The 27,147-nt window shown below is 32.9% G+C and overlaps 4 protein-coding genes across 5 annotated transcripts; 2 read left to right on the forward strand and 2 right to left on the reverse strand.

Moving 5' to 3' along the window:
* The first annotated feature begins 3,037 nt into the window (after positions 1-3,037).
* LOC118058882 (cytokinin riboside 5'-monophosphate phosphoribohydrolase LOG5) lies at positions 3,038-4,891 on the forward strand. The gene is made up of 7 exons (XM_035071662.2): positions 3,038-3,253; positions 3,340-3,437; positions 3,550-3,580; positions 3,733-3,832; positions 3,961-4,031; positions 4,111-4,254; positions 4,436-4,891. The coding sequence occupies exons 1-7, from the start codon at positions 3,137-3,139 to the stop codon at positions 4,565-4,567; spliced, it is 693 nt and encodes a 230-aa protein (XP_034927553.1). The 5' UTR covers positions 3,038-3,136; the 3' UTR covers positions 4,568-4,891.
* A 7,761-nt stretch (positions 4,892-12,652) lies between these two features.
* On the forward strand, positions 12,653-14,637 carry LOC118058883 (NAC domain-containing protein 6). The gene is made up of 3 exons (XM_035071663.2): positions 12,653-12,991; positions 13,099-13,370; positions 13,975-14,637. Exons 1-3 carry the CDS (start codon positions 12,826-12,828, stop codon positions 14,389-14,391), a joined length of 855 nt encoding a protein of 284 aa, XP_034927554.1. The 5' UTR covers positions 12,653-12,825; the 3' UTR covers positions 14,392-14,637.
* A 2,856-nt stretch (positions 14,638-17,493) lies between these two features.
* LOC118058887 (probable inactive chitinase-like protein LaCIC) lies at positions 17,494-20,391 on the reverse strand. 2 transcript variants are annotated; one of them, XM_035071669.2, is made up of 4 exons: positions 19,944-20,391; positions 19,670-19,820; positions 19,102-19,486; positions 17,494-18,839 (listed from the first exon to the last, which is right to left on the reverse strand). In XM_035071669.2, the coding sequence occupies exons 1-4, from the start codon at positions 20,347-20,349 to the stop codon at positions 18,690-18,692; spliced, it is 1,092 nt and encodes a 363-aa protein (XP_034927560.2). In that variant the 5' UTR covers positions 20,350-20,391; the 3' UTR covers positions 17,494-18,689. The 2 variants fall into 2 exon arrangements, with proteins under 2 accessions (XP_034927560.2, XP_073267348.1); XM_073411247.1 differs by having other exon boundaries at positions 19,130-19,486; positions 19,944-20,390.
* A 1,510-nt stretch (positions 20,392-21,901) lies between these two features.
* LOC118058885 (acidic endochitinase WIN6-like) lies at positions 21,902-23,435 on the reverse strand. Its single transcript, XM_035071667.2, has 3 exons — positions 22,959-23,435; positions 22,632-22,782; positions 21,902-22,453 (listed from the first exon to the last, which is right to left on the reverse strand). Exons 1-3 carry the CDS (start codon positions 23,395-23,397, stop codon positions 22,051-22,053), a joined length of 993 nt encoding a protein of 330 aa, XP_034927558.1. The 5' UTR covers positions 23,398-23,435; the 3' UTR covers positions 21,902-22,050.
* Positions 23,436-27,147: the final 3,712 nt, after the last annotated feature.

Here is a 27,147-nt window from a genome sequence, read left to right on the forward strand (position 1 = left end):
TTGCTGCTAGGTTTACTATTATAAATAGATTGGATGCATGCATGCATGGAGGATATACCTTCTCCACCCTTCAAGGATCTTCAAAAAAAAAAAAAATGGCTGCAGAGTGCAGAGGATGAAGAGCACATGGTCATCGAGTTGCGTTTTCTTAATTATCATGCAGACAGTACACGATATATTTAATTATTTGCTATTAATGGACTATTTAATTTAAGTATTCAATTCCCTGTTATGCTGAATTTTTTCTTTCAAAAGATAAACAAACGAGAGATTTGCTAGCTTTCACCGTGATGAAATTTGGAAATCTTTATATTGTAATTAATTGTTTGTTAAATTAGTTCTAAATAAAACTACCATTGATAAATAGTTTCTAAAAAACAAAATGGGTTAATTTAGTAGTAAGAAATTAAAACTTTAAAATCATCGCCGGGCAAAATTTATTCTTCTATGATCAATATAAGGGCGTGGCTTCAAGATTAATTTAGTTTTGATTGGTAAGGTTATTTATTCATAAATGTATTAAAATAATATATTTTTTTATTTTTAAAAATTCTTTTTAATATTAATATATTAAAATTATCTAAAAATACAAAAAATATTAATTTAAAATAAAAAAAATTAATTTTTTTTAAAAATGCTTTCAAAATATAAAAAAAACAACAATATAATAGAGCAAATACTTCCAGTAACGTGAATAAAAAAAAGTAATATATATTCTTAAAAAACTGAAAAGGAGGGGAGTTAGTTGTATTTTTAAATTTTTTTTTAAAAGTCTAAAATTAAAACTTTTTACTCTTTTAACTTATTGATATCAAATTAAAAAAATATTAATTTAATATATTTTTAATTAATAAATATTTTTAAAAAAATTCCTGGACTATATTCACTTACACCACGTTAGCATTGTGTCAGTTAACCACGTCAAAAAGGAGGTCTGGATTGTACGCGCTGTTCTAGTTGACGACTCCTGTTTTTCGGGGAGAAGGAAATCTTTTGGAAGTTCGTTCAACTTGACATTGAAAGTTTTCGGACAAGAGACTGTAATGTAACTGGTAGGGAGGGTGGAGAGAACAAGAGCCGTTATCTTTGATTTGGCTCGCCAGCAAACAGATTGATCTCTAACTTATACTGCACACTTGTGCCTGCAAACCCCATTAATTGTGGAAGTGATAGCATAATCATTACCATCATTACCATGATGTTGTTTTAACTGCTACAACTGCACTTCACTCCAGTTGGGTGCCGATTGCCCCCATTTGCTAGCATTGCTCAAGTAATTAATATGGGGTTCCTTGTCCACGGAAGTTAATATCAATATTATTTAACAAATTTATAGTGTAATTCATCTCGTCGACTCGAACAACTCAAGTTTTAAAAAAATATATTTTATTTTTTATTTTTCACACTTTGAATGTTTACCGCTTTAAACTAAGTTTATTAATATTTTTTTTATTCTTATCTTTATATTCTTGTAATTTGTTTTTTTTTCCTTCACACCTTTTTTTTTCATGAAAAATTATTACATAACAACTAAGAAAATAATGTTTAATTTATAGCAATCGAAACATTACTTTAATTTTTCTGGTACGATAAAAGTCAACTTAAGAATTTAAATATTTTTATCAAAGAATGTGATGTTTATTATATTTTATTATTTATAAATATCAATCTTTTCATTTATAGATATATTTTGTACTTGAAGTCAAAAAATATATTAATTTTTCATGTTGAAATTTTTTTTATATTAGACTTGAAATGAGATGAGTTGAATAAACACGTTAATATTTTATTTTTATATTTATTAATATAAATAATTCTTGATGTATTTAATTAAATTCATGCATATGTCTTTTGATTTATAATTAGATTAAAAAAACATTTAAAAAATTTGCATATTTATTTTATTTGCTAAAAACTTTATTGACTCGTGACAATATACAGGTAAAATAACCAGCTATTACATGTACATGGAACATGGTCTCGAAATGACAATTGTGAAAATTGCAAGCACTTCTAACATGTCTTCATTCCCAATGCCAAGTTCTTCGCCACGATTCTTCTTGCTCTAGGAGTTTTTCACTTCCTTTCCTTTTTCTTTTTAGAAAGACTTTTACTCGGGAGACAGAGCATTGTTTTTGTTCGTGGATAAAAAAGGCAAGTGGATTGGCTTTTTCTTTTGGGAATGATAACATCAGGCAAATATACAAGCAACACAAGGATTATTCTATGATTAAGAACTTATCAGAATCACCAGGCCAAGCCTCTTATCTAATCTAAACCCTTGCACATTGGCGTTTTTTCCCCTAATTGTTTTGAAAAATACCCGATAACTTTTTAACTTAACTAACAACTTGACAGGATCAGCTTCATTTTTTTTTTATCCGAAGTAAAATCTTTCAAGTTTTCTTTTCCAATAATCTTATCCAAAATGATATTTTTTATTACTAGTTTTCGAATAAATCTGAATTAACCTACCAATTTATACACGTAAACAATCAATCCCACGATCTGAACCTCGTCCTGGACATGACAACTATGCTACTGTGTACCTAGCTATGGCTTATCCTCCAAATTGCTTAACCCATATGTTAGATAAATCTGTAGTCCGATACTTAAAATAATAGCATAATATCAATCTTGATTTGATTTTAGAGCAGGGAGCCCCTGCACGTGTTTTAGCCTCCAAGTTATGACTGCATTGCATTAAAAATGTCACAGGGAGGGAGAGATGGGTGGAGATTGGATAATGTCTGTGGAGCATGAAGCCTTCATGATTCAAGGCATCAGAGTAAGCCACGTGTAAGTCATGGGTGGATAGCAGAGACTGCTCTTTCTGCTTGTCCCTTTAAGCCCCTTTTGTCTTCCTTCATTACAATCCCTTTATCAATGTTGTTTGGTGTGTATGTGGTATTTTGATTTTTGATTTTCCTTTTTTTATTATTATTTTTTTCTTTTTTCTTTTTTTCTTTTGGTGAATTTTATTTTATTTTTAATATAGTTTTATTGTGTCTATAAATAGTGGCTGTTCTGTTTCATTTAACATTGTAGTACTCACACACAAAACCTTCACGCGCTTTTTTAGTTTCTGTAGTGATTGATCTAGAAGCTAAATTTCGCAAAAAAATAGAATAGGATAATGGAGGGAAAGGTATTGAAACCATCAAGATTCAAGAGGGTTTGTGTGTTTTGTGGTAGCAGTACCGGGAAGAGAAAATGCTACAGAGATGCTGCCAATGAACTAGGTCAAGAGCTGGTAAATTATACTTCCTGTTTTCACTTTGTGTTAACTGAGGCTCCTGTGCTCGGTATTTAAAGGGTGTTTTGTGTTTTCCGTTTAAGGTGGCAAAAAGGTTAGATCTTGTGTATGGAGGTGGAAGCATTGGACTGATGGGCTTGGTTTCTCAAGCTGTTCATAGTGGTGGAGGCAATGTTCTTGGGTACAATATATACTCACTCCTTCTTTTGCTTTTTCTGGGTAGATTATTATGTTGATTGGTTTCTCATCTTCTTGCATGAGTAGCCTAATTTTAATACTGGTTTTGTTTACAGGATCATACCAAGAACTTTGATGAGCAAAGAGGTGCAAGATCTCATTTGTGATGGATTTTCTTTATGTTTTGTTCTAGTTGGTGGTAGTTTTTCAGTTTGGGGGGGGTCTAAAGTTTGAAACTTTTAGCTTCATTGTGTGCAAAGATTGTATCTTTATATATGTGTATGTGTGTGCAACCACAGATCACAGGAGAAACCGTTGGAGAGGTAAAGCCAGTAGCCGACATGCACCAAAGAAAGGCAGAAATGGCCCGCAATTCTGATTGTTTTATAGCGTTACCAGGTCCCATGCATTTCTCGCTTTTATGTATAAATAGATCACGCGAACTCGTCTCTTTTTTTATTCTCGTAGTAATCAATGATGTTTTCGGTGTTTCTAATTTCTTCTTCATCCCTTTACTGTGGTTGCAGGTGGCTATGGCACTCTGGAGGAGTTATTAGAAGTGACTACCTGGGCTCAGTTAGGCATCCATGACAAACCTGTGAGTTTTCCTTGTATGCTCCTCAAAGCGTCATGGCTCTCTATTTCAAGCTCTTGACTCTGTTTCCAAAAAAGCACAGGTGGGTTTGCTTAATGTTGATGGCTACTACAATTATCTTCTGACTTTCATTGACAAAGCCGTGGATGATGGCTTTATCAAGCCTTCCCAACGCAACATCATTGTCTCTGCACCAAATGCCAAAGAACTTGTTCAAAAACTTGAGGTGGGTTACTGAGGTTTTGCTTTCTTTTCAGAGGTCATACAATTTGGACGAGTTCGTTTACGGAAAAGACAACCTGATGTTTGAAGAAATAATCATTCTCAGTTTTCCATCCTGGTGTCCTCTTCGTTTTCTTTTGTGTTGTTTACCTGTGAATGATGGCCCTGTCTTTTGTTTTGATTAGGAGTACGTGCCTGTGCTTGATGGAGTTATAGCCAAGGCAAGCTGGGAGATTGAGCGGCAACAATCACCACAGCAACAGCAACAACAGGTGGGGTTCAATGCTACAACTTTGCACACCGAAGTTGCTCTATAAAGGAGAGACATTATAAAGGAAGATATGGAGTTAGGGATAAAAAGGTGCTTTAGGCTTCCTTTCTTTTGTTTTTGGTCTTGATTTTGGGTCACATACCGACGATTCCATAATGGTCTGGTTCGGTATGGATGACTGGGTGCTTAGAGGGGAGTGAAAACTGACAAAAGTGGGTCTTTTGTGTCTGTTTTACTAGCGCACTTGATCAAAGGAAAAAGGCAGTCAAAATTTTACTTGGGGTATTAAGATTGTAGGAGTAATGTTTTGTACCTTGAATTATGTTTATGTTCAAATGATTATAAATATATATATATAGAAACAACAAGAAGCAAAATTACAAAAAAAAAAAAGCAGCTTTATTCTCCATGGACAATGCTCTCCATAGCCAACTACATGCCTTTTTGCTGATTCTTTAGTGTTATCTTGCGTGGTGCTTTGTGCATTTGACATCACCTTGGGGACCTTGAAATGGTGGGGCTTGCGTTGGTGGGTGGACGTGTAGAGTGCTTTGTACCAGCTTGGTGTTTGCCGGGCTGGCTGGTCGGGTATGAGTGATCAGGGAATACTACTCCTGCTACAGTTCAGTAGCGCTTGGACAGGGATTTTTTGAACTGTAGCTGGAGATTCCAGAGGCTGTTTGTTTTGTGCTACTGTAAAAGAGAGAGTTAATGATAGCCTGAAACAAAAAGAACTGACCAATCATGGTGATGACATTACAAACCACCAAACTAGCTTCTTTTGTCTTTATTTTATTGGTTTATGTACTCGCCTCTTGCTACTGGTAATGGTGAAGTAGTATTGTGAAGTCACTCAAATCCTTACCCCTCGCTTCTACCAGCAGCAAATACTTTTGTGAAAATTCAGGAACTGCCTTCGTATCTGGTACAGTTACTTGACAAATTTCCTGTGGATGGGATGGGACAGTTGGAGACTTGTGGTAACTTCATTCTTTTTATCGAGTGATTTTACCTGTCCAATTCTCAAGTATTTGCAAGTCCATTTATAAAACACAGCCTCACAGGTCAACTGGGTGATTCTGAAACCCGTGGGTTTTTCAATGCAAAACCACCCCTTTTTTTCCCTCACAAAAACAACTGTGTTTTGGTTTTTTTTAAAAGTCATAGTTTAGGTTGATCCGTTGAAGCTTGTGTTGAGTAGATTTCTGGTCGGTTCTTGTAACTATAATGAAAACTGTATTTATTTTATTTATTAATTTTTGTTTTTTTGGATTAGGATATTGGTATAATTGGGTATTGAATATATTTATAATAAGTCTTGAGGTAAATTTAGAGGGTGTTTTAATGAAAGGATTAAATCCATTTACTACTGGAGTCGAAAAATATTTTTTTCACACCATCAAAACTCCCTGGAATCGATTCTGCAGAGCTTGGGGAACCTACTGCTAAGACTCTGGAAAAACTTTTCGAGGACCAGTGATAGATAAATGATAACACCATGTGTTTATCAGAAAAATCGACCCAACGGAGCATCATCTAGATTTGGGCCTGATTTAAGGAGTCGACAACGTTTTTTGGACAGGCTAACAACAGGCCGAGGGAGGAACAAATTTAGGTTAGCTCACAGAGTGCTTATCCATGAAGCTCCAACTTAGCAAATTCTAAGTGGCTTAATGCAATCTCTTTCTGTAAGTGGGATACATGCGTGTCGCATGGTGACTGAACCAGATAAGCCTGTGCCACAATCAAGAAATGCAAGAAGGATGGATCATGAGGCAATTCCAGTGCCCATTAACCTTGGGGGACAGTTTCTACTTGCCATTTGACAGAAAGGAGCCAGCCATTTTGCCTGTCTGGTCCAAAAAAGACATGGAAAGCATTAGCATGGATCACCCAAAGAAGTGTATCGAGGAGTATCATAAGGCCCAGGTTTTGGGGCAACGTGACTGTAGTTGGGAACCGCTTTAAGTTTTTTGCAGTTTGTGCCTGCCATTTTGGCCTTCTCCTGCTCTCAAAGCTGGTCCAATCCCTGCAAAGGCAAGACGATCATGATGCAGAAACAGGGAGCAATTCCAGTGGGGACCATGATATTGCGGCTGGACCATGTCTTTCGAAGTTTCAAAGTTTTTATTTAAAAATAATAATTAAATTAATATATATTTCAATAATAAAAAAAAACATAACATGGGAAACTTGAGGTATGGAAGCGTGCAGTAGTACCACATGAAAACTGAAAGTGAAAACTGAAGTCTGTAAATGTTACAGCTTTGGGGAAACTAGAAAGGAGGCCTGGAAAAGGAGATGTCTATGAAACCAGAGTCAACTACAGACTTGAAAGGGAAGAGGGAAGCAAATTTTCACAATATGCTAACCCACAAAATTGCCTATGAGAACAACCATCAATAACCCTTGAGTTGTTGCCTCAAATCGCAAGTGGGTTTTAATTTTATGTTAGCGTTGGCAATTTCTCTTAAATATAAATTAATTACTAATTACACAGTCTTCGTGTACAAAATCTAGTTCGAGTATTACTCTAAATATTATAGAAAAAAAAGGGTGCAATTCTCAACTTAGTATAATTATTAAAACCTAACCGCATATGAATATTTGATGTTGAAAACCCGAATTCAAATGCTATAATTAACAAACTATTAATATATAATTAATTTATATACATGTATTTTTTAAAACTTTAAGATTATTTATTCATTTTAAATTAAATTCAAGTTATAAGTAGGCATATCCGTATCTATACCCAAACAAATACCCAATCTTTTACATTCGTGTTTTACCCGAACACAATAAAATCTAAAAAATTTCTACCTGTTCAGATGCATTCATGTTAATATCTATTAGATGCAGATGACATTATCCTTATCCGATACCTTCGACCATGCATTTACAAGGCTAGCAGTGGCTGAGAGACCTTTCATATATATATATATATATATATCCAAGGCCTGCAGCCGCCCCATCGAACCCTGACAAGTTCATCATTTCCTCTTCTTTATTGTCTCCCTCGTTCCTGTACCGCACACCCGACTTCAATCAATCCTTTCGGATTTAAAATCTTTGTTGATTGTCTCTAGTTCAATCCTAACTTTAAGGACAAATTTCTTGTAATTCGGCTATTCTCTCCTTCCAGAAACTAGGGGGCAGGGATCCATTCAGTCTTGGGCTAAGACCCAGATCAAATTTCGTAGTAGGAGGACTGTTATCTTTTGAAGACAAACCCAGCAACAAATCTTGATGGCTTTTGTCCAATTTGATGGCTGCCTTCTACCCTCCCCCCCGGGGGTCCATAATGGGATTCAATTCCAAAACTTTGGGACAATGGAAGCCACAATTGGTGGCTCTTACTGTCAAGATGCTTTCCATTTTGTCAGAACTAAGAAGTCACTGTTCTTGAATCACAAGCATTTAAAAATGTCAATGCCCAAAAAAATCAAACTGAAATGCTACTAATACTGCGGGTGTTCATAGCCAAACCTAAACTTCAATGCTGATTCGGTGGAGTCTTGCAATTTTTCTAGCTTACGCTACACTCGAATTTCTAACAAGATTTGTTGTACTGCAAATACGAGAATCTTGACATTGATATATAGCTAAAAGGGATCAGTGTTTTACTGTGGACTGCACTGTGCAGTCCACAGTAAAACACTGATCCCTGCTACTTTCCGGTTTTTTTTTTTTTTTTTTTTTTTTTTTTTTTTTTTTTTTTTTTTAAACTGAGCTGATTTTTTTTTCGTTTTTTTTTTAACTTTTGCTTTTTGCCTTTTTTTTTTCTTCATTTTTTCTTTGTTTTTTTTTTAATGGATATTTTTTTTAAAAAAATTTGTTAATGTTAAATTTTTTTGTATCTTAAACTTTTATAACATGTATTCCAGATTTAACGAGTTAATCCAGATTTTTTTTTATGGTTTTTCTTTTTAATTAATTATGGATTAACCTGGGTTTCATAGATTAACTAAATTAATTATGGGTTAACCCGTCAATTTTTTTTTTTATGCAGTTATCAAACTTTCATGACGCGAATCCCAGGTTTGACGGGTTAACTTGGTTTGAGGGTTAACCCAATTAATTCAGATTTTTTTTTTTTTTACTTTTTGCTTTTCTTTTTCTTCATTTTTTTATTTTTTTTTTAATGTTAAATTTTTTTTTTCTATCTCAAACTTTTATAACACGCATTCCAGGTTTAACGGGTTAACTCAAATTATTTTTTTTGTTTTTCTTTTTAATTAATTTTTTTATTTCCACAGTAAAACACTGATTTCTTAGTCGTTTTTTTTTTTTTAAGTTTTTTATGTTTTTTGAGATTTTTTTTGCTTCTTCCTTTGTTTTCTTTTTTAACAAAATTTTTTGTTTAGTTTAGTTTATTAATGTTTAATTTTGTTATTTAGTTGTCAGATTTTTATGACACATTTACCGGATTTAACGGGTTAACTTGGTTTGACAAGTTAAAATAGAATTTTTTTTTGTTGCTTTTTATTCTTTTTAATTAATTTTTTTCGTTTAGTTTAGTTTGTTAATGTTAAATTTCTTTCTATTTAATTATTAGACTTTCATGACACATATCCTGAGTTTCACGGGTTAACTTGGTTTTACGGGTGAACCCAGTTAATTCCGGGTTGACCCGTCAATTTTTATTATTATTATTTTCATAAATGTTTTTGTTTAATTTAGTTTGTTAATGTTAAATTTTTTTTTTAGTTATCAGACTTTCATGACACAGATCCTGGGTTTAACGGGTTAGCATGGTTTGACGAGTTAACCGGGATTTTTTTTCTTTTTAATTAATTAATTTTTGTTTAGTTTAGTTTGTTAATGTTTACTTTTTTTTTTAGTTACCAGACATTCATGACACGAATCCCGGGTTAACTTAGTTTGACAAGTTAACCAGGAATTTTTTTTGCTTTTTTAATTATTTTTTTCGTTTAGTTTAGATTGTTAATGTTAAATTTTTTTATATTTATTTTTTTTTTCTTCTTAGAGGTTTTTTTTTCTTTTCTTTTTTTTAATTAATTTAGTTTATTAATATTAAATTTTTTTCTAAGTAGTTTTCGGCTGATGCCTTTTGTTTTTTTTAATTAATTTTTTTCATTTAATTTAAATTGTTAATGTTAATTTTTTTTTCTATTTAGTTATCAAACTTTCATGATATGAATTCAAGGTATGACGGGTTAACCCAATTAATTCATTTTTTTTTTCTCATTAGTTTTTTCTTCCTGTTGGTTTTTTTTTAACTAATCTATTTAATTATCACACTTTTATGACACGACCTTGCAACCAAACCCACGTCCAATGCTATTGGATCTGGTATTGTAGTCCAGACACTTTTAAGCTAAGGGTTAACCCAAGTTTAATGTTATTATTAATATTATAAACATTACTCTTGGATCAGGTGATGTAACCAAAACCGAGACTCTTGGGTATAACTTTACAAAAAAACTTAACACTTTTAGATCTTGGCTATTTTTAAAATGCAAAAAATAATTGACTCGCGGCATCGCGCGGGGCATGAAACTAGTGAAGCACTAAAAATCGTGGTGGAAGTTCTTTTCAATTAGTATTTATGGGTCCCTTGTGCTTTGACACTTGCATCTAATTAATGATTACGTATCCTGAATTGCGCCTCAACTGGAGGTTTTTTCGTGTAGATTTGTTATCGTATTGACGGTTATTTTTTTAAATGTATTTTTATTTTTAAATATATATATATATATATATATATATATTAGCATATTAAAATTATTTTAAAATATTAAAATTTTTATTTTAAATAAAAAAATAAGTCCAATTGCGGTAGCAAAACATGACAAAAAATCTTGTCTCAAGTCCCAGCAATAGTTTCAGCACCCATGCCCAATTCACACACAAGTAAAAGACAATGAATCTAGCATGATTGTCTTTAAAAAAGTTGTTAAGAGTTATTTAATATTCAAAATCAATCTTTATTTATTATAAAAATATAATTTAAAATAAAAAAAAATAAGTTTTAATAAAAATACAATCCAACCGCGTATCAAAACAACACGAGAAATCACATCTCAAGTATCATCAATAATTCTAATACCAATGTTCAATTCACACACAAATAAAAGATAATGGGTCTTTCAGGACCGTGGGAATGCATGTTAATAATAATAATATATAAAAAAAAGATAATAGGTCTATCATGATTGTCTTTAAAAAAGTTGTTAAGAATTATTTAATATTCAAAATCAATCTTTATTTATTATAAAAATATAATTATATATATAAAATAACTCTTTATTAGATATTTTTCTCTTTATTTATTTTTAACCCAATTCAATAACAAATCATGATAATATCAAACAGGTATTTAAGTTTTGTCTTCGTTATGCCATCTTCAATTCATGACCTTCTTGGACCTTTGTGTTTTTTCATTGAACTTGATGTAATTGAGTCTTCCATGCATCCTTCTATACATGAAATGAATTTATTCGGGCTAAAGAGCTATAATTAACATCCGAGACGATAACATACAAGCAATCTTTTGATCAGAAACTTTATAAAAAAAATAGAGCTTCAGCTTTCAATCATGCTATATAATGGGAAACATCTTTTTTCTGTACATTTAATGAACTCCAAGTGTCAAGGAACTTCCAGGAAATTTCATGGAAAGCTGATTCCACTGTTTCATCTTAGTAATTTACATAAAACACCTGCGTACCAACCTTGGATCAAAATCAATAACAAAGCAAATAATGAAGAGAGGCAAATAATGAAGAGAGGGGGGTCCCCAAGATTCTCCAAGGGAGCATCGATGGAAGAACATTGGAATTCCAGTAAGAGCAACGGCATAGCTAGAGACCCTCATTTACCTACAGGGAAAAGACTTTCTTCAAGTCTCTGGAGAAGACTTGAGACTTCCAAGTCAAATTGTCCACATATGATATTGAAAAATTATCTTCGTTGATCTCCAACTTTACCATTAAGCATCATGTGAAAGGAATTTAAAGAACGCGGAGTCTCCTTTGAATCTAAATGAGGCCATTTATTCTTCATGATTCATTCTTGTTAATACTTAATATATAGACCCACTACGTTTTAAGAACTTTTATATATTAATTTCTCGTTGTAAGATCTAATTAAATACCTCTCAATAGTTTAACCGTGTAACGCTAGAGATTATTGTCCGGCTTCCAAATGTGAAAATTCAATAAAAGCTACAACTTCATGAATCATGCTCCCACATGATTAATGCTGGGACAAGCTTAATTAGAACATGAAAAGCGCAATCAATCTCCATTCAATTGTGGAAAACCTCATTGTCGTGTAGCAATGCTTGGTGCCCCCCCCCAGAAAAAAAAAAAGTAATTTATTTGTATTTTAGTGTGTGTCTGTATTGTCGTAGATTTTACGCTTTCAAAAAAAATATAATAATTACGGGCTATATCTTTTTTTATGACCAAATTCAAGAGAATATTAAGTGAAACTTAATTAAAATCACATGGGTAAGATGAAGGTTAAATTATAAAAACAAACGGAGCATGGATCGTATACGTGTATCAAGGTAGTTTAGTTGGCAAGCAAAGACAATTAACAGCGAGGTACCCATAGTACATGGACAGATCTCTACGTAGAAAATCAATATGACGACCACATATACTCATACCTGTAAAAGACCAGCTAGGAGCTTGCCATACATTTCAATGCCAGAATCGGAAAAATCAACAGGAAGCAAAACATCTAGTTGCTATGACCAATTCAAAGAGTATCTACGTACAATACTGACGAATGAAGAAAGGTTAGCTGACCATGAAAGTTCTAAGATGCTGTTTGAAATCTGAAATCTGTAACCAGAAAAAAAAAAAAAAAACATTTTGTTCAAAAACCAAAATATGTGGTGCAAGTTTTTGTTGGAAAAAAACATCCCCCGTGCCTTGTAATTTCCAAGTAAATGGCCAAAATCCGTAGAACATAAAAACGAGGTCAAGCAAGATCGCAAAAGACATGTCATGAGTGTCCCCTCACATTGTTTGTCACTGGGGACTTTATGATAAACCGCGTGGGTTCCACCATTGATCGATCTTCCGAGCTTCCCAGCTATCTCCATTTTTTTCTTCCTGACCAGGTCTTCTTTTAATGTTTTTTCTATCGACCAACATCACCAACATATCTCTCGCTTATACATATCTCACCCTTTATAAATATCCTTGCAAGGAAGGAGCGTGTCCATGGAGCAACCTTTCCAATTTTATATTGAGAATTGCAAGCTTTACTACCACTACTAATACTACACACTAGTGACTAGAAACTACAGACAGCCAGCATCACACCATGGCTGAAATGGCATTAAAGCTTGATCTTCCAGGCTTCCGTTTCCACCCAACTGAAGAGGAACTTCTTGATTTCTACCTTAAAAATATAGTTTTTGGTAAAAAAATGCGTCTTGATGTTATCGGCTACCTCAACATCTATCGTCATGATCCTTGGGACTTGCCTGGTATGCATATATATTGCTCACTCCCTTTTAATAATTTTAGTTCATGTTACAACGCAGTTAGCTTAAACATGCATGCTTACATCAATGTTAATGTTGTTGTGGTATAGGATTGTCAAATGTTGGGGAAAGGGAGTGGTATTTCTTTGTGCCTAGAGACAGGAAGCATGGTAGTGGAGGAAGGCCTAATAGGACTACTCACAATGGGTTTTGGAAAGCCACTGGTTCTGACCGGAAAATTGTGAGCTTATCGGACCCAAAGAGGATGATCGGATTGAGAAAGACTCTTGTTTTCTACAAGGGAAGAGCGCCAAGAGGGAACAAGACTGATTGGGTCATGAACGAGTATCGCCTGCCTGAATATTCATGCCCCTTGCCCAAGGTACTTATCATACATATATATATATATATATGTGTGTATCTTAGCTTTGATTTTTTATTAACTCTTGATTGAATGAAGTGTTTGTGTTATTTCTTTTTTTTTTTTTTTGGGGGGGGGGGGAGACAAGTTAGTTTTAAATTATTTTTACTTATAATCACTATCATGACTTGTTAATTTAAAAGAAAAGGCAAAAGGAAAAGAGAACTAATTAAAAAGACCTTCACATAGTTGTTAGGCTAATTCCGATTTCCGAGGCATGAATGTGGCCAAGAAACCTCCCACAATTGTTGTTGGTTTCGAAGAATCAACATCTCACTGCAATGAAGATTTTACCTTTTGCAAAGAATGGACCAAGATGTATCAAATAAGGTCAAGTTCTGTGTTACTTCCATGTGGAATGTTGCTGTAAGCTGTAGTCAGAAGGACTTGTATCATTCAATTCCATTCTATTTTGAAGTGTTTGCTGTTTCTGAAATTTCTCAGTAACCTGATTCTTTTTTCTGTTGACAACGAAAGATACAAAGAATAATGGACCCCTTTTTGGAATGACTTGAGATGGTGATTCTACGCTGTACTTGTATTAATTTTCTGACATACAATGCAGGACATAGTCTTGTGCAAGATATATAGGAAGGCAACTTCCTTGAAAGTTCTAGAGCAAAGGGCAGCAATGGAAGAAGAAATGAAGACAATTCATGCGTCTCCATCTTCATCCCCACCACCATCGTCTTTGGACACCATGTCATTTTGCAGTCAACTTGAAGATCCAGTGCCACCGGTATTAATGCCTGCGCAGAATTTGGTTTTCAAGAAAGAAATAGAAGACAGCAACAATGTTAGATATGAAAAACCAAACGAGATTAAAAGGCCAAGTCTCCACTTACCTACGGGGAAGGACATGTTACCAGAGCTCCAAGTTCCCAGCAAATTGAGCATGGAGTGGAACCAAGATCCCATCTGGTCCCTGAATAGTCCTTGGATTCCAAATTTTGCCCATTATGCAGACATTTTGAATTTCTAATAACCCTGATTATTAAGCTCAGAATTTTTGTTTTGTATATAACCTTCTTCTTCACATCCTAGCTAGTTAGGAACCGTCGTCTCACCTAGCTCAGCCAGTAACGCTGTTTAAGCTGAGTTGTTAAGATAGAGGCAATAACTGTGAGTTTAATGTCTTGGAAGCACTTAGATTATCTTTGTCAATGAAGGGCTTATTTAAGAGCCCTGGAGAATCAATACTCGAATACTCTCCTTTTGTTTTGTGAAATGGTACGCTGTTACTTGTTAGATCATACCGATGGGCCCAGGTGCCGGTTCTTTACGGTGATGATTACTCGGTGATACAGTAACTAATGAACTTTTAATTTTTACCCTCTACCATTAAACATCACCACCAGATTGGCTGTGGTGATGGCCACTGCATTGGCTTTGCCAGCCGGTACTGTAGTAATCTGGACCTTTGCCACATAAAATATACTGGCCACATTACTTTTATTTTAATTAATAAAAATTAAATATGAGGTAATATATTTCAATACAAGTTTTAAATCTAAAAAGATTTTATTTAAAGATAATGTATTAAAGAATATTATAAAAAAATATTATTGAGACTTTACTTAAAAAATTAAAATTTTAAGTGACATTATTCTTTTACACGATAAAGAATATTCTTTATACAATAAAAAATTAAAATATTATTTTAATATATTTTTTTATTAAAATATATTTTAAAAAATAATCATAATTATAATTATTTTTATGATTGAATTTTCAGTTATAAACAAGCAAAAATCCTTCACAAACATGCTTAGTGATGGATTTGTTACTGGAAATATTCGGTAAAAAGCATACATAACAAAACATAATTCGATTACATTGAAAAAAAAAAAATAAGTGACCGAATTTGGGATCACAAATTTAAAATTTTGAATATTTTATGGAATATCGGTTAATAAATAAATAAATAAAATTTGAATTAGCCAGAATGATTAATGTTAGCTTAGGCCACACCAATCATATTGGCTGCAACAGAGGCCTCCATCGCACAATTAACCCTCATTATGATAACCGCGATACGTGTTGATACTGGAGCTTAACGACGAAGACGATGGCGAAGGTGTGCTGACTGGCCAAAGCTACTTTCTTCCCCTCTGCCTCTGTTCTTTTCGCGCGTCTCCTCTGGTCTTGCTTTTCTTTGCTTGGTTTCTTTTTTCTTGTCTTGTTCTCCCTGTCTCTCTAAGTGTCTCCCTGGTGCTGGAGCTTCATGAAGAAGACGATGGCGAAGGTGTGCTCACTGGCCAAAGCTAACTTCTCTCCTTCTATGTTTCTGTCTCTGTCTCTGTCTCTGTTTTTTGTTTGTTCTTTTTCTGTTTCTCTGGTTTTTTTCTCTTCGTCCTCCTTCCCCTGGTTTTTCACTCGTTGCCTGCTTTCTCGTTATGTATTCTGTGTTTTTCGTCCGGGTTCGTTCACCTCTCTTCTCTCTCAACTGTTTTCTCCGTCAATCTTTTGCGTGGCCTTTGTCTGGCTTTTATAAAGCCAGAGAATGCCATGCGTTCGCCCAGAAATATGAAGCGGACTCTCAGGACCGTTACAGTGTTAATGGAGACGCATCGTGGGGCGGCTTTTCTTCTTCCTGGTCTGGTCTGGTCTGATCTGGTCTGCTGAAGAAGATGAGTGCCCTTTGAAATTCCTTAACTGATATGGCGAATTTTAATTGTCCCCCTGAAGTTCTGGATTTTTTCGATTGGACCCTTATTCATGGAAAATCCCCCTCTCATTTTTTTTTTAAAATTTTGCCCCGGGATAAAATGCTGTTGGACTCCTATATTTCAGCGCCATTTACAAAGTAGTCATTGGTTTCTGAATTATTCAATTCGGTCCTTAATTGACTCTCAACATTTAATTTGTTCAAAATTACCCCAGAAAATATTAATTAAGCTCCTTGCAGTGCACATGTCTTTTCACTTTGTTTCTTAGACTTTAATTTATTGCAATCAAAACCTTCGTAAATCAAAGTTTAGAGTTTCTTCAATTGAGTTCTTGATTGCGTTAATTAAATAAAAGTTTAATTAAGTCCCCAAACTTATTAATTCTTTTATTGTTTGATCAAATTGCCTTCTAAATTTAATTTCTTTCAATTAAAATCTAAATTGACTTTAAAATTAATTTTTCTCGCAATCAAACCCTTCATAAACTCGATTAATCTTTCAACAAAATTTAATTAAGTCCTTAAACACCTGGTTTTTGACTATTTATTTTCGAATTGAATTTTTTTTGTGAATATGATTTTCATCAATAAAAAATATACTGTTAAATTTTGATCTTTGTATTTGTGAACTTCTTTAACTAATCCTTTACCATTTTCTAGGCATCCCTATGTCTTTTTCTCATTGCTACATGTTTTTTTTTCAATTTGTTTTATGTGTAAATCTAAAAATGAATAACAACAATATTTTACTAAAAGAGAGCTGGGATGAGGGTTTACCTTTTCTATCATCCTATCCATGCCTAACATCATATTTTTTAAAATATATTTTGTCTTTTTTTTTTGTTGATATTGTGTACACTGTACATGAATGGATCATGTTGAAGTTTTTGTTGTTTTATTTAGAAATATTAATTTATAGTGTTGTGGTTAGAAAATGGAAGTTTATTATTTTTTTACATTTTAATTATCTAGGATCTTACTATGTCGCTTTTTTAATAAATGTTTTTTTTAAAAAGAGAGAGAGAGAGGAGAAGGATACTTGAGTCGGGTCCTGGACCAATGACTCCTCTACACGATCCAAGCCTTTGGTCCAAGTATGTGGGCTTCTAGAAGTGGTCGTGGGTTCTTAAACAGGCCTGATATGGAAGGTAGTCAATGTAATTCTAATCAATTTTCCCGTCCATTTTCGGGCTGCTTATTAATTTGGGCCCCCAACTCTATTAGCAAAAACAACCATTCTCCATATACATCCTGACTATCTATAAAAGAAGCGCAGTGGGCATAAAGCTTGAAGGCATGGATAGATAAAGAAGACTTTAAAATATTTAAAAATTTAGTATGTTTTGTTGGGTTTTTTTTTCAGAAATATATTAAAATAATTATTTTAGAAATTATTACATTAAATACAACAAAAAATATTAATTTAAAATATAAAAAATTAATATTTTTAAAAATATTTTTGAAATACAAACAGCACAGCAAAGCCTAAGCTGAAGACCAAAGAAAGTCCCATCGTTAATACCAAAAATACCCCTACAACCCATTAACTTTACTTCTCGTCGAAGATAGAGCGCGGGAAAGGAGCCAGGTAAAGGAACCTGGCTCCTTTCCCTTTCCCGAGACACGGCACTCACGATTTCATACTCATCCGGGAACAAAAAACACTTTCCAGGGACAAAAAAGTCATTTAATTATAAACCGACAACGTCAGGCTTTCAAATATTGTGATTTGAAAGAAAGAAATTGAATAGTGTAGCAATTGAATCAAACAGGGAGAGAATCAGATTCCATGGAAGCAAAGCTAACCAATTAAAAAGCTGAGAAAGAAGGAAACTTGTCAAATCTCAGCGAAACCGAATCCACGCACAGTTTCCTTCTCTCAATCTCTGTCTGTGTCTCAAACTAAGAAGAGAAGGATATAACCTGGAAATGGCAAACAGCTGTAGTGGTGAAGTACAGAAGAGGGATATGGTGGTGGTTCAAGAAGAAGAAGCACACCCATATGCGTTTCATGTCTACGGACCTCAAAACGTGGCTTCTCCTAATCGGAGAGACCTTATCAGTTCTAGCTGGTCAGTATTGTTATTATTAGTATTACTACTTTTCTCTGTCTCTTCGTGTGGGTACAAGTAACAGGCGGGTTTTGATCAATTTTAGATTTGAATAATCAGAAACAGAGAGCATGACATATATGGGCATCTGGGTTTAAGATACTGATGCAGTAACTAGACTCTTTCAAAGAATCTTTAAGTGATGATATATATAGATAACTAGCTAACAGCGATGTTCCTGACTTCTTCTTCTTCTATGTAATTTAAATTGATACTAGGGTTTTTTTATCTTGTTTTATGGGTTATAGTTGCACCTGACGTCAAAAACCATCAAAAGCTCCGCAACTCTATTAGGAAAATAGAAAAGGCGTAGAAGACTTCCACAGCATGATTTAATCCATGAACTGAGACGGTATTTTGTAAATACGTAACTATTTCTTTATTTTCCGATCGTCTGGAAGGGACAAAAGAAACAGTTTGTTAATCTTACTGGTGGAAATAGAAAAGGTCGATAAGCTAAAAGCTTTCGTTATTTAAATACATGAGAGCTTCAACATCAAATTACATGATGTCCTTCAATCCCAAGAGTCCATATCCAAAAGGCCTTTGCTGGTAGCAGTCAAGATTGGGGCCAGGGGTTGTTCCGAGTTTATCACAGTATTTCTTGTAGAACCCAATGCGATTCTCGTTTGCATTTGGCCCACCCTGGCCCTATTAGCAAAAACAAACAGTATCAATTAAGCTGCTTAATTAATTTGTGTCCCCGGCCCTATTAGCAAAAACAACTATTCTCCATATATATCCTGACTGTCTTTAAAAGAAGCGTAGTGGGCATAAAGCTTGAAGGCATGGAATATGGATAGATAAGAAAGTCATATTTTTGTATTTGACTCAGAACAGGAAACGTTTTATTTTTATATTTTGTTAGGCATACAGATTACAGAATGATGCGACAAAATTACATGGAGTCTACCAAGTCAAAGAGTCCATTTGCAAATGACCTTTGGTTGTAGCAGTCAAGATTGTTTCCATATCCAACTCCGAGCAAGTCACAGTACCTCTTGTAGAACCCAATACGATCCTCCACCTGTTGCTTCCACCCCATACCGCATTCAAGCCCACCATTGATAATGTTTGTTAACACACCGTAGCCTGGAACCCGACCAGCTGCCGAATCAGCACCGGAAGGCGACCAGTTCCCGGTGATGACACTGTGGCATGAGGGCTTTGGAGACTGTGCTGTCATCCAGAACCAAATTGCTGTCTTGAAGGAAATTACTGGATCGGTTGCAACAAGGTCAGGATTGTTTAATAGATCCACTCCTATAGCTTTTCCACACTGCCCGTAGTTGTAGTTCCTGTGTCATATTTATCAAATCAAATTAACTTGACTGCAAAGTTGTGCTAAACAAATAAAAAATATACACTTGAATTCTTTCAATTTGATTTTTAATGCTTGAAAATGGGTGGATGAATATGTAAACCCAGAAATGAAGAAAAGAATACCTACCAGATAACAATAATAAAAAATCTGGACTTACCATGAAAGCTGGACAGGACCTCTGCCATAATATTGCTTGCCACCAGCACATGGATATGTGGAGCTTGGAGAACAATAAGATCCAGGATTTTGTTCCTTGACAAAGCAATATCCCCAAGCGTATGGACCATCAGGTGCAGTTTGCCACCCTCCTACATGTACATTCATCAAATGAAACCATGATAATTAACTTACTAATATTCCTCTGATATATAATGTTATGTGAAGTATATAAACTAAGCTGAGTGATTAGGTTTGAGACTGATTAAACGAACCAGTAGTTTCATGAGAGGTTTGGCCCAAGAAAGCAGCGATCTCCCTTTTACGAGTGTCAGCATTTCCAGTAGTGCCAAAGCCAGGGAAGGCATTGGCAGCTGAGATGAAAGCATTGTAAGTGTAGAATCCCTTGCCAGGGCATCCACCATCATTTCTATGTTTAAGCATCTCATCAAACTTCGCACTTGAGATGATACTGCCAAGGTCTCCTCCGCTCGCACCACCGCACTGGCTTTGGCAGCCGGTACCACAGTAATCATTAGTGTTGCCACACCAACCATGTTGGCTACAACATAGACCTCCCGGACACAGGGCACCCCCAGCCTGGCTTCCACACTGCTCAGCTGAGCCTCCTAGTAAAAGGGACAGCAGTAGAGAGAAAACCGTGAAGGCCCAGATCTTCATTTTGAAGTGTTTTGTTTGGGATTTTGTTGATTTTGAGATCGTAACAGCATTAGTATATATAGGGGAAACATGGCTACTTAATACTTCTGTCAATTGTTAATAAAAACTGTGGACTGTTTCAATAATGATGGCTGCTCATTTATCCAATCTAGTACTTTTCTAGATGATTTTAAACCATAATGGTCTGACCTCAAGAAGATTTAACATCAATGTAATAATTAAAGAGAAGATGAGATTATATTTGATTTTGAGATAGTATTTGTGGTTATGATTTTAAAAAATAAATTTTAAAAAAAATGTGGTTAGTTGAATTTAGATTTATATTTTATAAAAATTATGGTTGAGGTTTATCTATGGAAAAAAAAAATACAATACTTTAAAATTAATATCAAAACATAAAAAAATATTTATTTAAAATTAAAAAAATTTAATTTTTTTTAAAGCTTTTTTAAAAACATAAATTTTTTTTTATAAAATTTAGTTAAAAAAACATATAAAAACTATTTTTAAAAAAAATATATTTAAAACACAATTTTTTTAATCGTTCGAAATAAAAAAGCTAATTTGATTTATTTTCAAATATTTTATTATGTTTGTTATATCGTAAATATAAAAGCAGTTGCAAAATAAATGCAGCTATAATAAATTAATGAACAGTGCATGGCGGCTTTTAGGGTCTAGTCTTCTGCCTTCTTTTTTCTTAACTTTTTTTTTTCCGATAACATAGAATAATCTCTAGCTTCATGGGCGTGACTTTTGCTTTAAATATCAGCTGATGTTGGCCTATCACTTTAGAGTGCGATAGACACCTGTTGATGAGGGAAATCCATTAGAGAGAAGAAGAGATATCGAGCGTTGAAATTCTATCACAAGGGTTCATGTAGGAATATGCTCTTTAATAACATATTTTTGTCATTTGGGAGTTATTTACATTACGACAAGAAAGCAGGTACTAGAGATAAGTTCTTCTCAGAACTTGGAAATTGGAGATGATTTATTGTTTGCTGTGGGCCGAGGGTTGATCAATTTATCGGTGAGAAAAATATCAATGAAATTATAAAAAAATATTTTCTATTCATCTTCCTCTCTTTTTTAGTAGAGAAAAATATTATTTTTTCAGTATTTATTTCTAAAAAATGTAATTTATAAGCCCAGATAAATAAGTAAAATCTTAGTTGTCCTAGATTTTTATAAAAGGTGTACGTTCTAAATAAAATCTAATTTTTTTAGTATATGTTTTCTTCTAAAATATAAGAGTATTTTTCTTTCGGGTGTTGCTGGTCCATTAAACCTAGACAAATCCAGTTTTATCTGCTAATAAAAATCACTCTCAATCTTTTTCCTGCCCACCAATATAGACCGAACTTTATGAGGCTAGTTGCACCTTGATTATTAACTAGACTCTTTCAAAGAATCTTTAAGTGATGATATATATAGATAACTAGCTAACAGCGATGTTCCTGACTTCTTCTTTTTCTTCTATGTAATTTAAATTGATACTAGGGTTTTTTTTTTATCTTGTTTTATGGGTTAATTATCTGCACCTGGCGTCAAAAACCATCAATAGCTCCGCAACTCTATTAGGAAAATAGAAAACGCTTTGGATTTCCACAGCATGATTTAATCCTACTGGTGGAAATAGAAAAGGTCGATAAGCTAAAAGCTCTCGTTATTTAAAGACATGATAGCTTCAACATCAAATTACATGGTATCCTTCAATCCCAGGAGTCCATATCCAAAAGGCTTTTGCTGGTAGCAGTCAAGATTGGAGCCATAGGTCGTTCCGAGTGAATCACAGTATGTCTTGTAGAACCCAATGCGATCCTCATTTGCATCATTTGGCCCTCCCTGACCACATTCAAGGCCACCATTGATGATGTTTGTTATCACACCATAGCCTGGAACCCTACCAGCCTGCGAGTCTACCTCGTTCGGTGTCCAACTTCCAGTGATGACTGCGTGACAAGAGGGCTTTGGGGACTGTGGTGTCATCCAAAACCAGAGTGCTGTCCTGAAGGAAATGACCGGATCAGTCTCAACAAGTTCTGGTTCTTGTAACAGTGGCAAATGCAAGTCGTCTCCGCATAGCCCATAATTATAGTTCCTGCACCACATGTTAATAAACTAACTCAATGCAAATCAAGATCTAATAATGTTTTGCAGGATTTGGCCTCTTCTTTTGATTCAAAGTACTTCACAATATATTTTCCATATATAAAAAAAATTACTTAACCTATAAACTGAATCAAATGACTCTGCTAGTCAAGGCCTTGCGGAATTACCATGAAAGTTGGATTGGTCCTCGGCCACAGTATTGCTTGCCCGGAACACATTGATACTTGGAAGATGGGTCACAATAATCTTGACAATTTATTTCCCTAAGAAAGCAATATCCCCAAGCGTATGGGCCATCAGGTGCATCTGGCCACCCTCCTTTATGTAGGAGCATGCATTGTCAAATTAGAGACAATGAAATTAATAAACCAAGGATAACCCTATTTAATTAATTACATAATGAGTTTGTACAACGAGTCTACTCCACCTAGGCATCCTAAATGACATTAATTGAAGTTATGAGCAGGGAAATTAAATAAAAAAGAAAACCCTACCGGTAGTTTCATGAGATGTCTGGCCCAGGAAAGCAGCAATCTCCCTTTTACGCATCAGATCATCACCAGTGTTACCAAAATCAGGGAATTCCTTAGCAGCGGAGATAAAAGCATCATAGGTGTAGAACCCAACAGCATGACATCGAGGATCATTTCTATACTTGAGCATATCATCAAACATTGATTCAGGGATGATGTCACTTAAGTAACCATCACCTCCACCCCCACCACCGCCTCCACCACCCCCACCTCCTCCATCACACTGGCTCTGACAGCCATTACCGCAATAATCATTCGTTGTCCCACACCAACCATAAGTACTACAACATAGGCCTCCTGGGCACAAGGCATCCCCGGCTTGCTTGCCGCATTGCTCAGCTGAGCCTCTAACCGAAAGGGACAAGAATAAGGAGAAAAATGCGAATGCCCAAACACTCATTTCTTGTTAATATGCTTGAGTTCGTTGATGGTTGAGAAGGTGAAAGCATGGGGGTATATATAGCCAATAATAGAGGTATACGATGGCATTTCCGTCCTTCTAATAATTTGTAATAAAACATCGTGTTTTCCCTGGAGACGGTACCAAAAGTGCTATCTTTGTCCCCATCATTTCCATGTTGATCAAGAAGGTACCACAACTTCCTCGCAGGAAAAAAACAAAATCAGATTGCCGCTGTTTTGTATTGTTCCGTACCCTAGGATGCTCTCTCTAGCTAGCGTCCAAGTTGCTTTATTATTACCCTGCCATGTGCATTGATTTCATTAATTCCATCGAGCACGTTTTTTTCATTGATATGGACTTTTTAAAACGAGCTGGACCATCTCCCATGGGAGATGATATATTAAATAGCTAAATTAATAAAATAATTTTTAAAATAAAATAAATATAATTTTTTTATTTATATGCATTTTAATAGTAAAAAATAAATTATATTTTAATATATTTTTTATAATTAAATTAATTTTAATATAATTATATAACTAATTTAATTGTTTTTTATATAATATAGTCATGATGTTATTAATTATATAATTAATAGAAGTAATTTATAAAATTAATGAAGTAATTTGAAAGTTAAAAGATATAATTTTAAGTTCAAATTTTAAACTTTAAAATTTTAAGTTTATTTATATAAATATTTTAAATTTTAAATTTTATATATGACTGTTAAAATTTTTATTTTTGAAGTTGAGGCATAAAGGCTTTGAAATTTGCGGGTTTTTGTTTTTGTTCTGCTTTTAAATTATTTTTTTTAAAAAAGTAGCTGGCTCAGTATATGTATTTTTCTCTTGTTTTTTGTTGTTCTACAATAAAGTGTAGAAATAATATTTTAGAACAAGAAAAAACATTTTAGTTATTTATATAGCTATTCTGTTGGAGTTGTAATTAAAACTAAAATAAATTTTAGCTATTAATGTATTGAAATAAATTTTATGAGAGAAATTTATTTTGATAATTATGTTTTTTTTTAATGTTATTACTGATAATATTATTTTATATTTGATTAATTGTTTTTTAAAAAAATTAATAATATTATGTTTTTGTTATTTAGTTTATACCGGAAGATTTATGTAGAATTTAAATAAATTTATTATTCTATCCCCAAAACTTAGAGTATCTAATTTGACACTATAATGTTTTTTCTTTAAAATATTATAAAATTTTATTTTAGTAATTCCTTGATTATATGGATGACAAAAAAAAAAACTATTTGATATTGCAGGTATTATATATTTTGTATATAAAAAATAAATAAAATTTGTAAAGATATCATTAGTATTTGTATACTTAAATCAACTATGTAAAATATTGTTAACCCACGACTTATTCAATGAATGATAGAATTTCGAGGGTTTCAAAGGTAATCATTCAAAACATCTTGAGGTAAGAAATCATTGACAAATCCCACAAAAGTAATGGTGAAGCTTGAAAGATCCCAATAATAATATACTAAAATTAACTAATTAATAATTAAACTCAAAACAAAACCAATCCGGTAATAGAATTTAGAAAGTCTGAAAGATAACTTCTTAAAAATTCTGGAGTTCATATATAATCAAGGATCTCACAGAATGTAGAGAAGAAAAAAAACACAATAATCAACATTAAGCCTGAATCGAGATAAAGAATCCACAACACTTTTGTGAATTTTGAAATGTAAAATGACTTTTAAAAGAAAAACAGACATAAATGTCATGAAATAGATTATGGATTTTAGCCTTCGGACGAATCTGAAAGCTAAGCATCGCAGCTGTGTGGAACAAAATGCGACACCGCTTGCTGTGTCCAAAAAAAAGAAAGATAAAATGTGATCACTTCCAAACAAACGTGAAGAGTCCAGCCAGAAACTCTGCTTTGTTAATAATCATCACCACAAGATTGGAAGATCCAATATCTCGAATAGATGATTTTGTTTCTTCAAAATATTAAATAAAATATATCATAATAATAGAAAAATAAAAACGATTAAAATATCTTGAGGAATCCAACCAGTGGTCCAGCTCCAGCTCTTTGGGTGGCCTTTTGTTTTTTGTTTTTTTTTTTTGCAAAAATCAATGGTTCTTAGTTTAATAATCACCACCACAGGATTGGAAGATCCAGTATTTTCGAAAAGATGATTTTTTTTTCAAAATATGAAATAAAATTTATCAAATTAATAGATAAAATAAAAATAATTGAAATATCCTAATGAAAATTTCGTGTTATATTAACTTAAGGTGTATTAATCTCTTTAATTTTCTATATTTAAATTTCTCTAGTAAACATGAATTGTTTATTTTATTTCTGATTGAATATTTTATTCTTGATTTTCTATTTTAGGGCATGTATTCTTACTCATGGCTATTTGAATGTCTTTATTTAATAAAGATTTAACAACAAGGTATTTTTATTAGAATTAATTAGTTAGTTGTTGATGTTGTTGATGTTTTAATGGATTATTATTGACATGTTTTTCTATTGTATTCTGATTTTTTCCATGTAGAAATTTTTTCTACACAAGTGGCAAAACACATTAACATGCCAAGTGTCAACGTAACACCCACTTTATTATACCTGACAAAATTTAGCAGCGGAGATCAATTAGAAAATAATTAAAAACTCCCTCCTCAAATAATAAAAATAAAAGTAAGAAAATAATTAATAACTTACCGAGCCAACATCTCTTTCCTTTGTTTTTCTTTTTTTTTTTTAAAAAAAAAATGCAAATCTCAAAGTCTTTGTACCTTAACTTTTAAAATAAAAATTTTAACAGTAATATATAAAATTATAAATTATAAATATTTACATAAATAAATTTTAAATTTTAAATTTTAAATTTAAACTTAAAATTATATCTTTTAAATTTTATATTACTTCATTAATTTTATAAATTAATCATATTAATTATATAATTAATAATATCATGATTATATTATATAAAAATAACTAAATTAGTTATATAATTATATTAAATTAATTAAATTATAAAATATAATTAACTTTTTTAAATAGTTTTTTACCAATAAAATGTATATAAATAAAAAAAATTATATTATTTAAAAAACTATGTTACTAATTTAGTTATTTAATATAACATCTCTCATAGGAGATGGTCCCCGCTCCTTTTAGAAAGTCCATATCAATGAATAAAACGTGCTCGATGGAATTAATTATCAACAGAGCCAAATTGGTACGATATTAATGCACATGGCAGAGTATTTATTAAAGCAACTTCGACGCTAGCTAGAGAGAACATCTCAGGGGAAACCCGTTTGTCACGGTAGTTTGAACTTATTTTTTGAAAAATTTTAATTTTTTTTGTTAAAATTAAATATGATTTGTATTTTTTGGATCGTTTTGATGTGCTAATATCAAAAATAATTTTAAAAAAAATGAAAAAACATTATTGACATGCTTTTCAGCACGAAAAACTATTTGAAAAGCAACCACTACTACACTTCCAAACACCCTGAAAGGCCGAAGGTCCAATACAAAACAGCGGCAATAGTATCCCCGTATTTATATTTTATTTATTAATAAAAAAATTAAATATTTATATCTTATTCATTAGATTTCAGATATTTATACTTATAAAATTTTTATTTTTCATTCAACAAAAAAATAAAAATTGTAAAATATATATTTGAAATGTATATAATTATATTAAATAATAAAACTATAAAATATTATATATATATATGTGTGTGT

The sequence above is a fragment of the Populus alba genome, chromosome 9 (assembly GCF_005239225.2).
Source record: "Populus alba chromosome 9, ASM523922v2, whole genome shotgun sequence".
Classification (NCBI taxonomy): domain Eukaryota; kingdom Viridiplantae; phylum Streptophyta; class Magnoliopsida; order Malpighiales; family Salicaceae; genus Populus; species Populus alba.

Excerpts from the sequence above, each read along its gene's own strand:
- LOC118058882 (XM_035071662.2), top strand. The coding sequence starts at position 3,137 with ATGGAGGGAAAGGTATTGAAACCATCAAGATTCAAGAGGGTTTGTGTG. Across the intron at positions 3,438-3,549 it reads GGTGGAGGCAATGTTCTTGG|GATCATACCAAGAACTTTGA; the intron begins GTACAATATATA and ends TTTTGTTTACAG. Across the intron at positions 3,581-3,732 it reads GAACTTTGATGAGCAAAGAG|ATCACAGGAGAAACCGTTGG; the intron begins GTGCAAGATCTC and ends GTGCAACCACAG.
- LOC118058883 (XM_035071663.2), top strand. The coding sequence starts at position 12,826 with ATGGCTGAAATGGCATTAAAGCTTGATCTTCCAGGCTTCCGTTTCCAC. Across the intron at positions 12,992-13,098 it reads TGATCCTTGGGACTTGCCTG|GATTGTCAAATGTTGGGGAA; the intron begins GTATGCATATAT and ends GTTGTGGTATAG. Across the intron at positions 13,371-13,974 it reads ATTCATGCCCCTTGCCCAAG|GACATAGTCTTGTGCAAGAT; the intron begins GTACTTATCATA and ends CATACAATGCAG.
- LOC118058887 (XM_035071669.2), bottom strand. The coding sequence starts at position 20,349 with ATGAAGATCTGGGCCTTCACGGTTTTCTCTCTACTGCTGTCCCTTTTA. Across the intron at positions 19,487-19,669 it reads GGTCCTGTCCAGCTTTCATG|GAACTACAACTACGGGCAGT; the intron begins GTAAGTCCAGAT and ends AATATGACACAG. Across the intron at positions 18,840-19,101 it reads CAAATGGACTCTTTGACTTG|GGCCAGGGTGGGCCAAATGC; the intron begins GTAGACTCCATG and ends TTTTGCTAATAG.
- LOC118058885 (XM_035071667.2), bottom strand. The coding sequence starts at position 23,397 with ATGAGTGTTTGGGCATTCGCATTTTTCTCCTTATTCTTGTCCCTTTCG. Across the intron at positions 22,783-22,958 it reads GACATCTCATGAAACTACCG|GAGGGTGGCCAGATGCACCT; the intron begins GTAGGGTTTTCT and ends TCCTACATAAAG. Across the intron at positions 22,454-22,631 it reads GGACCAATCCAACTTTCATG|GAACTATAATTATGGGCTAT; the intron begins GTAATTCCGCAA and ends CATGTGGTGCAG.